Raw genomic sequence first — 12,132 nt, 5'->3', positions numbered from 1 at the left:
CGCGCCGCCGCACGTGCGCCTCCCGCCCCCGGAAGTGCTCTTCTCTTCCCGACCCGCCGGAAACCGGGCCTCCGCCCCTGGTTCCGCACAGCCCGGGGCAAGACGAGGCTCTCCGCCCGCCGGGGAGAAGGGTCACCGGCCCAGCGAGCGGCGTCGGTCTCCATGACTGAGGGTGGGCTTCGGGGAGGCCTCGGATCCTCCGAGAGCGAGGGAGGGGACAAGAAACGAGGACGCCGGAAGGGAACTGGGGGGCCGCAGTCGCTGTAGCACCGCGGCTGGGCCGGCCGAGCGCAAGGGCGCGGGCGGCCGCCAGGGGACGCTGGGCGGCCGGGCCTGGGGCGGGCGTGGGCGGAGCCGGGGGCGGAGCGGGCGGGGCAGGGCCACGCCCCCAGCCGGGCGGCCCGGGCTCCGCCCCTCCTTCCTCAGTTTCCCGAGTGGGGACGGAAGGTCGACCCCAGCGCAGCGCGGCCGCGAGGCTCTTGAGCCGCAGCCGACGGCAACGAGGAAACATTGTAACAACGCTGAGAATTCTTCTGCGCAGCGGCGGTGCGAATTAACCCCCGGCCGCCCTCTGCCCGGCCCCGCAAGTCTCCGCGTGGGTCAGCGCGCGGGCCGGGGGCTCCAGGCGACGGCTCGCACGCCAGCCCGGGAATTCGGTACCCGCAACTGCCGGGCAGCGGGAGGAGGCTGACCCGGGGCGTGGGGAGGGGCGCGGTTACCGGACCCCTGCAGGATGCCCGGGGTCGTGGGAATGGCCGGTAAGTAAGAATTTCTGTCTCACGTGCCCGACGCGTTAGTTGCAATATCCGGGGCATACTTAGACTAAAACAAGAAGTATTCGTTGTTTATCGAAAATGGAAATTTAACGAAAAGTCCTGATTTTTATCCTCTGAATGTGGCCACTCTATGGGGGGGCGGGGCCGCTTAGATCGGGTCACAAGGGATGGCCTCCTTGAGCAGGTGACATGTGAAACCTGACGGGGGACCAGGGCTCAGAGGGAAGACCCGCAAAGCCCTTGACGCGTCTGAGGACGGGGAAGCCAGCCGGCGCGGCTCAGGCTCTGTGGCCAAGGGGAGACAGGAGCAGCAGGGCACGTCTCACCTGTGATTCCAGAGTCTCGGAGGCTGCCGGAAAGGGTTTGGATATTTTACTCTTAGGGCAGGGGAAGCCATCGATTGCTTTAAAGCTGGGGGGTGACGCAGTCTGACTTGAGTTCTTAAGGGATCACTGCCACTGAGTGAGAAATGGGACGGGGAGGGCGCACGGACACGAGAGGGCGGGAGGCCAGGTGGGAGCCATGACCGATGCCCAGGCCTGCGGTGATGAGCTTGGATCAGGGGGCAGTGTGTCCTTCTGGGTCTCCAGGGAGCAGTCACAGAGACAGTCAGGCGCCCACAGCACCGGGGAGAGGTAAAAAGGGAAACGCAGAACGGGTGGGGAGAGCCTAAGGCAATCCCACAGATCTGGCCTGGGAAAGGAAGGCGAACCAGCCCGCGATGGAATCCTAGCAGCCTCCGGATAACAGAGGACACCAGGGCAGGGACCCTGCACAGTCCCCCGCTAGCTGTCAGCTGAGTCGGGGGGGGGGGGTGGTGTCCTGGAGGTGTGAGGGAGCCGGAAATAGTGCTTTGGAGAGTATGACCGAGAACCTTCCAGAAAGTAGAGTGGGCTGCCAGGTGGTCTGTGCTGCTGAGGGCAGCGTGGTGCCACGTGGCCTGGTTCTGTGACTGTCCACCGGGGCCAGACACAGGATAGTGAGTAGTGAGGGGGAGCAACTGAGGCAGAAAGTGTCTTTGAGACGTGAGGGTAGTGGGGGGCCCGGGATCTGCACTGGGTGAGGAAGGGTGGAATGAAACAGGATCACTTATATGTCAAGGGATTTCAAAATGGAGCGAGGACTCCATTAAGGAGACCGGCCTTATGCCTGTCCTCACCGGTGGACACGTGACCTCTTGAACTGGGCCAAAGTGCAAATATTCCAGGGACCAACCCTGAACCCTTCAAGCCCCCCCACAGTGAGAGACCGGCAGTGACAGCCTCAGTGCAGATTATGTCATAAGGCTTCCCTTTTTGCTGCCGACACCGATCACAAATTGTCTGTAAGCAACACACCCAAGCGGCCTATCTTAGCTGTGAATCCTTCTGAGTTTTGCTCCCTAGTGGGGCCTTATTTGGGTCGTGGCCCAAATCTCGGTGGCCTGGATAGCAATTCTTCCATTCTAGATAAATGAGCTTGTGTAGCAATCGCCTCCTGATGATTTTAGCTAGACACAGGGAATGGGGAGTGGAGAGCAGGACAGGTCACGGGGTGTCGGTCGGAGCTGGAAGGCGCAGCCTGCCTTCAGTCAGGGGACAGTAACCCAGCCTTGGTTCTAGAATCACGCCTGAATCCACATTCCCATGATCCCCGGTCCAGTGCTCCTTCCTGTGACTTTGCTGCTTGGCCCGGCCCCATCCCAGGGTGTAGGATCCGCTGCCCTGGGCCCGGGACTCACCTCGCGCAAGAGTCTGCGGGCTGCCCACTCCCATGGCCCCTGCCCCGAGAGGAAGCTCCCAAGAGTAAACACAGCCTCATCTTCCCGCCCACCGGGGTCTACCACATTCCACACCGTCCAGATGTCCAGTCACAAGGCGCTCTCCCTGGGCTGCAGGCTGGTTTTCCCGAGGATGAGGGAGCCTCACCCCTGGCAGAGAGGCTTGGGGGCAATTCTCACTTCTGCCCTCTTTGTCCTGGGCTGCTGGGGACTCTCCGATTTCCAGCAGGTGGGTGAGTCTGCAGGCGTCGAGGTGTTTGGGGAGCCCTGGGGCCGGGAATCTGAGCGCCTCTGGGTGCCGAAGGAGGGTGCCCTGGGGAGAGAGGGAACTGCCTGGGGTCTTCGCTCAGCCTTGGGGTTTGCCCCTGGACAAGGGGCAGATCTGAGCGTGGGGTTTTGGGGACGGAGTGCGCTCACTGAGGAAGGAATGGGCTTCTCCATTCTGTGTCCTCCTCCCGCAACCCCGCCCCGATCGCCCCCTGCCCCTCGCCTCGCCCCTCTGCCACCCCCTCTCCTTCCCTCTTCTCCCTCGTCCTTTCTGCCTTGCAGCAATTTCTTCAGGCTTTGGAGCCGGAGGAAGTGGCTTCTTATTTCGGCCCTGAAGCTACTTTAAAAGGTACTTGTCGTGGGGTCTTCTTGGCAGGGGGTTCTCGGGGTCAGGGCTCTGTTGGGGGGAGGAAGCCCAAGAATCTGCCATCGTTCCTGGTAATCAACTCCGGACTTCTGCCGAGTCCGTGAGAGCTGGTCTGGGTGCTCTGGACCAAGCTGGGGTTCTGACCCCAGGCTTCTGCTCAGTATCTCAAGGAAACAGTTACTGATTAGCTGGCCCCTTTTGCCCCGGGGCCTCCCTTGGGCTAGGGAAGCCACAGGAGCTCTTGTGGTTTCTGGTCATGGATGGAAATATTTATCCTTTCTGTGAGAAACAAGATAGGCCGTGGCTCAGGCCCAACCAGAGCCTTCCTGTTGCTCTGGGCCCAGTCTGTGGACCTCTGTGCGGTGCCAGGCCCCTTTCCGAGTCGGGCCATTGATCTAAAGGCTGCTGGGGACCAAAGGCAGGGTGGGCTAGTCAGGGTGGAAAGAAAGTAAGGGATGTGTCTCTTGTGCCCAAATTGTCTGTGGCCTGGGTCAGCTGCGCACGGAGCCCTGCTTAGGGCCACCTGGGGGTGGAAACTTGTGAATCGGGACCCCAGGCCCTTGGAGCTCTTCCCCTCCTAGGGCCTGGGGTCCTTAACTCCTCCGGGGGCTCCTTAGGGGGGAGGCAGGTGGGTGGAGAAGGCTGGCAAGGCTGGTCTCGGGCACCTGCTTTTCCTAGAGGCCGGACTTGGACCTGCTCTGCCCTGCTCATGGCGCCCATGAAACTCCTCATGGGTCGGGGCTCGTGTGCCGAGTGAGCGTCTGCCCCGGGGCAAGGCCCAGATGGGAGAGGCGACTTGCACTCTGCCCTCCTCCCAGCCAGAAGGAGCTGAGTTTGAACCCAGGCACCCCCTCCACCGGGGTTCCAGGCCGGCAGGCATCCCCACGTGCCAAAGGGAACGGATAGGGCCCCCTCTGCAGTGCAGGAAGAGGAGGGCCGAGCAGGGCCGAGCAGGGCCGAGCAGGGCTGAGCCTCCTGTCGCCTGCAGTGCCTCCGTTCCGTGTGGCCCCTCTCAGCTGCGTCTGTGAAGACAGGCCCCGGGGGTTTCCCTGCACGACCCCGCGCTGCTCCCTGCACGCCTGGGGCCGGCGCATCACCGTCTCCTTCCCGCCGGAGCGGAGCCTCCTGTCCGGGTCCTTCACCAGCGAGCGGGTGCTGAATGCCTCCCTCCGGCTACTGAGGCGGCCCACCCACCTCTGCTTCACGGGAGGCCGCCCCCTGCTGCCCCCGGGCGCCCGGGCCAGAGTCACTTACTGCTCGGGCGGCTTGGTGAGTGGGAGCCCGGCTTCGCCTCGGGGAGAGGCCGCACTGAGGGTGTGCTGGGTCAGGGGGACCCCATGGTGCCCAGCCAGGTGTGCCAGAGGACACCGCGTTGGATCTTTGCCTCACGCCAGGCCTCCGAGGGCGTGTTCCACGGAGGCTTGGAAAAGCGGGCTGAGTTCCCCGAGGCCCCTGGGCTAGCCGGTGGCAGAGCGAGGCGTGAACCGGGGGGACCACGGAACGGACAGAACCGGGGCTTGGCGGTCAACCCTTTGAGTTCTGATTCCGGCTCTGTCCCAGGAGACTTGGACCAGTCACTCGATTGGATCTCAGGGTCTTTAGCTGAGGAGTGATGAGGACTGGTGTCCAGTGGCCGTGTAAATCTGTCACCGCGCATCCGGCCGGCCGCGGCCGCTTACGTCATCACGTGGCCGACCCCCCTCCCCCCCCCCGTTGCTGCGTTGCGCGGCCCGGCGGGGACCAGGACATAAACCATTCCTGGTCAGCCTGGGACTCCTGGTGACTGCTGTGCTGTCTGTTAGCACGGGCCTAGCTAGTCCCTGGAGACACTCCCTGTTTCTGTACATGTGGGACCCTGCCAGTGTCTCTCCAAAGGCCAAGGCCACCACCTGAGGGAGGACTGGAGTGTGGTGGGGGTGGGTGTTGGCTGCAGGTGTAGAAGTGGGCACAGGTCCTCCCCAGCTGTCCCACAAGGATGGGCTTGGGGGCACTGGACTTGGAGAGGAGCCCTGGACAGAGCTCAGGACAGGTCTGTGCCTGGTGCTGTGACGTCCCAGAGAGACCCTGTCACGCAGTGGGGCCCCTGGGCTCAGTGCCATGCTGTTCTCTCTTCTCTAGGAGGGTGACATCCTGGTGGGTGCGGACAGGTTCTACGTCCAGCCGGTGAGGAGGCAGCACCAGGAGCTGGTGCCTCCCTGGGTTCGTGCCCAGCCGCACCTGATCCACAGGCCTGTCCCCAAGGTCCCCACAGTCCCCGAGGCCCCAGAAATCATCCAAGGTACAGCCTCTGGGAGAGGAGGGTGGGGATGCCCTCGGGGACAGCTCTGGGGGGAGGGCCAGCTCTCCCCGATGCCCAGGGAGCCATGCAAAATGCCGCAGCCGTGACTGAACCATCTTCATCAGGATGTTGGGGCGCAGGGAGGGCAGGGGAGCACGTGGCTGGCCATCAGCCATGCCCCCAACTGTCTACTTGGTGAAGAGGTAGACATTCAGCCTACAAACAGCCCTTCCTAGCTCACACAGCACGCTCACAGACACGCATTGTTGACAGACACGCATTGTTGGCAGGACGTCACTCGCTGGTGATGCGGACGGGAACACGGGCCCCAAAGACAGAGAGTGGCCGCTCGGGGCTGACACGGTGGCTCTGGGCATGATCCCAGTTGGAGATGGCCCTGCTGCCTCCCAGGCCTGCTTGTCCAGCCCTCGGGCTGCCTCCGGGTGCAGGCAGGGCGCTGTCCCGGGCAGGCCTTGTCATCTTGGAATGAGCCTGTTCTGCTCTCCAGCAGGTGCCCAGAGGGGCATCAGGGATGCAGAGCAGTGCCCGGGGCTTTGGAGAGACATAAAGGACCAAAAGGCCACGCAGTAGCTCCCTCCTTGGGCGCTGCACTGCCACCAGGCCCTTTCAGATGCTCCGGGATGCCTGGTCACTACGGGATCTGGCCCTCGGGGTGGGATCCAAGACCCAGCAGCCTCTCGGGCTAGCCACCACTAGTTCTAACAGTTGTCGCAGAAGGTGATCTGCGACAGCTTGGGACGCTCAAGTCTCCTGAGGAGTCAGGAGACCTGCTCCCGGAGGTAGGGGCTGAGAGTGGGCCCAGCCCAGAACCGCTCCCCGGTGTCCACCCAGCTGGGGGGCAGGGATTGCCTGCCCCCCACATCCCCCAGGTGAGAGCCGAGGAGCCCTGTCTCTGAGCTCTGTAGCGGGAAGTAGTAGGGACCGGGCTCACACGGTGTCTCCGAGCCTAGGAAGGACCTGGGCATGGGGGTCCAAAGCCACAAGTCATCTTCCTTCTAGAACCTTCTCTGTCAGCCCTGCTTCCTCCCTCAACAGGCCGTCTTCCTTCCCGTCGCGTCCGGAGACAGGCTGCGGGGAGTGTCCTGCACTTGGAGCTGCTGGTGGCCGTGGGCCCCGACGTCTATCAGGCTCACCAGGAGGACACCGAGCGCTACGTGCTCACTAACCTCAACATGGTGAGTGTTCCTTGTGCAGCGGGCTCCGTGGATGGCGCCGGCCCCAACGCGTGGGACTCAGGAGCCTCTGGACACGGCGCCCCACGCCAGGAACTTGGGTGGAATGTGATGGAGCTGGCTTGCCTGGGAGCTTGAACTCAGGCTGAACTCGGTGTAACCCTCAGGATGGGTCATGCTTACGGCCCAGGACTTTGTGGGGGGCGGTGTGTGTGGCCTGCACTTTGCTTCCTCCTTCCCTCCCTCACCTGGAGTGGAGGTGGGTGAGGGCCCAGGACCCCCTCTTGGGTCACTAGTACACCCCACGGCCTCTTGCTACTTGGGTCCCTTCTCTCCAGGGGACTCTCAAATCTGACCTCTGTCCTGAAGCCCATTTGCTCCGCGGGCACCTCGGCCAGCAGTGCCGGCCCTCCTCCTGTGGGCACCCCACTGCGCTGGCCTCCCCTTCACTTGGCTGTAGGGGTGAAGGTGGGTGGAGGGTACGTCTCCCACTGAGTGGTGTCGGAGAGACCGAGTCAGGAAAGGAACGTGAGACCCGTGCCCGCAGCCGGAGGGCGCGCGTGCACACACACACAGTGACTGCTCTAGGCTGCCACGGAAGCTTCGGCAGCGTCGGGGAGAGCGCCGGCCCTGGGGGGTGGGCTGCCCCTACGAATGTGCCCTGCCTCGGGGACGGCCACCTGTTTTGGGCAAAAGGCAAAGTCCCCCAGGCTGACAGCCACAGAAGGCTTTCCCTCCACTCGACAGATACGGAACCTGGGCTTCTGGGCTCCCTTAGCAGCATCTGAGCAGTGTGGGAAGGGAACGGCGGTGCTCGGATTCCGGCCCAGGCCCGCCGAGGCCCGTGGCCGCACCGCGCTCTCACGGGGCCGTGTGTCATTCAGAGGACGAGCTGATGCCAACAGCCACGCGACAAGTCAGCCGCGATCGACATCTTGACACACGTGGCGAGAGAGAGCGAGGAGGCTGGCGGGGGCGTGGGGAGGGGGCTTCTCTGTGGGGTACCCAGGAAAGGGCTTGTGGAGGGAGGGGGCCTCGTGCCGCCTCATGGAGACGTGCAGGTTAGAGAAGCCGAGAACAGTTTCAGGTGGACGGACAGAAAAGAGAAAGGACAGGACGAATCTGGTGAGAGAGAGGCAGGGTTGGAACGGAATGTTCTAGACTAATAACAATGGTCTGTGTCCCGTTCAGGGGTGTGTGTGGGGGGGGAGCCCGAGCAAGGGGAGGACAGGAGCGCATCTGCCTGTCCCCACGGCCGGCTTTCCGCCCGGCAACTGGCGTCTTCCCCCTGTGCTGATGGAACGTCTTCTCGACTCCAGCGCGCCAGTCGGGCCACGCCAGCCCACACGGGTCTCTCCTCTCTCCTGCCCCCCACAGGGGTCAGAGCTGCTGAGGGACCCATCTCTGGGGGCTCAGTTCCGAGTACATCTAGTGAAGATGGTCATCCTGACCCAGGCCGAGGTAGGCGCCGAGCTGGGAGCCCAGAGTCAGCAGAAAAGCCACTTCTGTTCCCTTTACCTCTTCCTGTGGGTCTCCGCCTCGTGCCAGGGCTGCGGTGAGGACTGAGATGCCGGCGGCCCCCGCTGGGCGCCGCTTCCGTAAACGCAGCCTCTCTTACTGGATTCCCCAGGATGCTCCAAGCATCACGGGCAACATCACGGCGTCACTGCTGAGTGTCTGTGAGTGGAGCAGGACGGTCAACCCCGAGGACGACGCAGATCCGGGGCACGCCGACCTGGTCCTCTACATCACCAGGTAGCCGTGTTCCCCGGGGGCACCCCAGCCTGCCCGGGAGCTGCCCCCCTCTGCAAAGGCGGTCCGGCGGGCATGTCCACACCATGCGGATGTCTGTCCTCTCTTCCAAGGTTTGACCTGGAGTTACCAGATGGTAACCGGCAGGTTCGAGGGGTCACCCAGCTGGGGGGTGCTTGCTCATCCTCCTGGAGCTGCCTCATCACTGAGGATACTGGCTTTGACCTGGGGGTCACCATTGCCCATGAGATCGCACACAGGTAGGCACCCTGTCCCCAAGCTGAGGCCTAGGAGCTGACCTGGGCTCTCAGGAGGTCACGTCGGGGCTGGCAGAGTTTGTTGGAAGGAACCGATAGCCTTGGCCCCAGTGGACTCGGGACGTGTGGGAGGGACAAGGGCTGGGAAATCTGATACTGCTTGACTTCCAGGTGACTAAAAAACCCTTTTCTCCCCAAAAAACAAGCAAGATGAACTTAATAATTAGAAAACAAGTTTTTTAGGAAATTCAGGTAAAGAGAAAGCAGACGGTCAAAATCCTACCACCCAGAGAGAACGTCTGTTCACATTTTGTTTTAGTCATTTCTTACCCACACGCATCATTTTTTATTTGCAAAATTGGGATTATATTGTATATTGTCTCGTTACTATTTTCTTAACGGAGCAATACATCCCGGACGTCTTCCCCAGAGTTTTTATAATTTTTCTGGTGCACATTATTGAAGCCCACGCTGTTGGATTTTAGGCTGTTTCCAGATTTTTCCTGTTACGGGCGCTCTGCGTTCTGTAGGCATATCTGTGCTCCGACTAGCGTCACTTACCCGAAGTGGCGAGTTTTCTCCAAGATCTTTAAGTCTTTTCATTATGAAAGTCGCGCCCGCGTGCAGCGCCGAGACTCCTGAAGTAAAAACCTGGGTCTGTGCCCCTTTCCCTGGGCACCCACCGGCCCAGGCCTTCCGGCCCGTCTGAGCTCTGTGCGGCCCCCCGCACCCCTGCCTCTGTGGGCGGCTCAGGTGCCCGGTGAGCCTGGGCTCCTCGCCCCTACATCAGCCCCCAGCAGAACCACCTTCACCCCGGTTCCAGCCCCTGCACTGGACCCTTGACCCCCACCCACCCACCCCGCCTCCACAGCGCCCCGTCCTCTCTGACCTTTAACCCCACCGCGTGGCTTCCCTCGACATTTTTAAAGCCTTTCGATGTTTATTAGCAGAGAGAGGCGGGAGGCTCTGGCTAATCATCGGTGCTTTCTTGGCTGGGAAACTGAGGCCGGGCTCTCTGGCGGCGGGGTCAGGAGGCCGCTGCGGTCTGAAACCCCGTGGCTGGAGGGTCCGCCAGGCCTGGACTGCGGGGGTGGGCGGGGCGGGTGGGTAGGCGAGGGGACCCTCAGCGGTGGCCTCCACGCACAGCTTGGGCGTGGAGCACGACGGTGCACCGGGCAGCGGCTGCGGGCCCAGCGGCCACGTGATGGCATCCGGGGACGCCGCGCCCGCCCCTGGCGATCTGTCCTGGTCTGCCTGCAGCCGCCGGCAAGTGCTGCAGCTGCTCAGGTAGCTGCGTTGCTCACCCCGCCCTGTCCTCCCCATGCCCCCATCTCCACGCGGGGCGCACCCCCACTGGACCCCAGACCCACCCCTCCCTCTGCCCCAGCCCTGCCCAGCCCGTTTAGTCCCCTCCGGTCCTGTGCCTCCCTCGCGTGGACCCCATCACCTGCCTGGCCCTCTCCTCCATCCTCCCCCTCCCCCCCGGGTGCCCACCCTTCCCCCGCCCGTCCAGCCTGTGCCCCTCCCTCTGTCCACACCTCCTGGTGCCCGCGCCCTCCGTCCGCCCGCTCCTGCGTCCACCCCTCAGTTCTGCCCCATCCACGCCCCCCGCCGTTGCCTCCACCCTCCATCCGTGCAACCCTCGTCCGTCGCATCCCCCTCCTCACCCCTGCATCGGGCCCCTCAGCTCTGGATTCGAGCCGCCTCCCAGCCTGGGCCGCTCCTGCGGGTTCATGCTGAGAACTCCGGTCCTCCCCCGCTCGTGCCCTCTCCCCTCCCCGCCCCCGCCCGTGTCCACCCGCAGCCTGAGCCCAGGTCTCGTCGCAGCGCAGGACGGGCGCACTGCCTGCTGGATCTGCCGGGGCCGCGGGCGGGGACCGCGGGGCGCCCTCCCCCGGCGCAGCCGGGCCTCCTCTACGGCGCAGACGAGCAGTGCCGCGTGGCCTTTGGCGCTAAGGCCGTGGCCTGCACCTTCACCAGGGAGCACCTCGTGAGTCATGTGCCCCCCGGTCCACCATGCCGCCCGGGCTCCCTCCACCTGTGCCCAGCTCATGCCCCACTGCGAGCGCCTGCTGGGCCAGGCTGGGTCACTTGTTAAAATTCTTAATTTTTTAAAGAAGAGTCCCCATGTTTGCTCTCCATTTTGACACATTCATTCCACAAATTATGTAGAGCAGACCCTAGCAGGCTCCTGACTCTGTGCCCAGGGAACTTCAATAGGCAGTAACTAAAGGCTTCCAACCCAATGGGAACCTGGAGGGCTTCCTGGAGGAAGTGGCCTCCAAACCAAAGCCTTTAGCAGCCGTGTAAGCTGGCAGGGGAGGGGAGATGAGGGGATGAAGGGGACAGGTGCCCCCAGTGCAAACGTCCCCCTGGGCTGACAGGACTTTCATGGCCCCAAGCACCTTTGCCTTCACGGTCTCTTCCTCTACATGAAATGTTGAGACTTACTGATAATGTTTTAAATATTACGTGAGTACTGTAAATACAGTTCTATTAATATTACATATTAGAACATCTTGGATCTCAAAGATCATCTTTTTCTTTTGATTTTGAAAGAAATGAAATCGTATTTGTGGGCCCCTAAAATGGGTCCTGGTCAGCATCCCTGTCCCGTGGAGAGGTGTGCTGTGCCGTCTCTCCCCCACCACCCGCGCCCACGGAACAGCATATGTGTCGGTGGGTCCTGTGGTGTGGGGGTACAATTAAGACTGGAGGCGGAGCCGACGGGCTGTGGTGACCCCGCACTGGGCACTTGTCTACCCTTGTAGGACATGTGCCAGGCTCTGTCCTGCCACACGGACCCCCTGGACCAAAGCAGCTGTAGCCGCCTCCTTGTTCCTCTCCTGGATGGGACAGAGTGCGGCATGCAGAAGGTCAGAGCAGGAACGAAGGGATGTTCGAGTGTGTGTGTGTGTGTGTGTGTGTGTGCGCGCCCATGCGTGTGTGCCCTTGTCCGCATGCACGCGGGGCCCCGAAGCCTGGCTGCCTGATTTCCTGGGGTGGGGGACAGGAGGACCGGTTAGCTGAGGCAGAGGGCCCTGGTGCTGCTCTTGGCCACCTGGTGGGGAGAGCTGGGCCTCAAGATGCTTCCCGTGTCCCCGTGACCTGCCCAGCCTCTCCGCAGGGCCTGGAAGGTGGGACGGGTTTTCTAGGTTTGCAGGACCACTGAAGACTGACAAAGCGCCTGCCAGGGGCCCGCGGGGGATCCCGAGCCCCGCCCTCCCCGCACCAGTGCTGCGTGTCTTTTCCCCCCTCCCTGGGTCTGGTGTTGTCCCCCCGTCCCACAGAGGAGACAAAGGCTCTGAGTGGCCGTGATAGCGCGGCTCAGCTCCCTGACCCAGGCTCGCTCTCGCTGGCTGTACCAGGCAGCGTCTTCCTCTCCCCTGCAGACCACAGGGCCTCTGCCCTTACTCTCTGCCCGGCGTGGCCAGACTCTTCCTGTCCTCTAGCCTGGGGTTAGCATTGTTTCCTGAGCAGGAT

General features: G+C 62.8%; 1 protein-coding gene across 10 annotated transcripts in view; it reads left to right on the top strand.

Moving 5' to 3' along the window:
* Positions 1 to 276: 276 nt before the first annotated feature.
* The window catches only part of ADAMTS13 (ADAM metallopeptidase with thrombospondin type 1 motif 13), a 28,711-nt gene continuing 16,855 nt past the window's right edge, over positions 277 to 12,132 (top strand). For 2 of the 10 annotated variants that reach the window (XR_014302138.1, XM_082696282.1), the window contains exons 1-13: positions 412 to 656; positions 961 to 1,137; positions 2,653 to 2,764; positions 3,085 to 3,151; positions 4,158 to 4,438; positions 5,288 to 5,447; positions 6,504 to 6,643; positions 8,018 to 8,101; positions 8,271 to 8,395; positions 8,506 to 8,652; positions 9,796 to 9,936; positions 10,477 to 10,639; positions 11,421 to 11,525. Coding sequence is in view for 9 of the 10 variants with exons in the window: in XM_082696282.1 (XP_082552408.1) it covers positions 2,669 to 2,764; positions 3,085 to 3,151; positions 4,158 to 4,438; positions 5,288 to 5,447; positions 6,504 to 6,643; positions 8,018 to 8,101; positions 8,271 to 8,395; positions 8,506 to 8,652; positions 9,796 to 9,936; positions 10,477 to 10,639; positions 11,421 to 11,525 (1,509 nt within the window). In the remaining variant the exon portion in view is untranslated. Of the gene's footprint in view, positions 759 to 960; positions 1,138 to 2,652; positions 2,769 to 3,084; positions 3,152 to 4,157; positions 4,439 to 5,287; positions 5,448 to 6,482; positions 6,644 to 8,017; positions 8,102 to 8,270; positions 8,396 to 8,505; positions 8,653 to 9,795; positions 9,937 to 10,476; positions 10,640 to 11,420; positions 11,526 to 12,132 lie in introns of all 10 variants that reach the window. The other 8 variants (XM_082696281.1, XM_082696276.1, XM_082696279.1 and 5 more) reach the window with 8 other exon arrangements.

The sequence above is a fragment of the Mustela nivalis genome (genome assembly GCF_964662115.1).
Source record: "Mustela nivalis genome assembly, chromosome: 13".
Taxonomy (NCBI): domain Eukaryota; kingdom Metazoa; phylum Chordata; class Mammalia; order Carnivora; family Mustelidae; genus Mustela; species Mustela nivalis.
The sequence above is the reverse complement of the archived record's forward strand: the minus strand, read 5'-3'. Positions and strand labels throughout refer to the sequence as shown.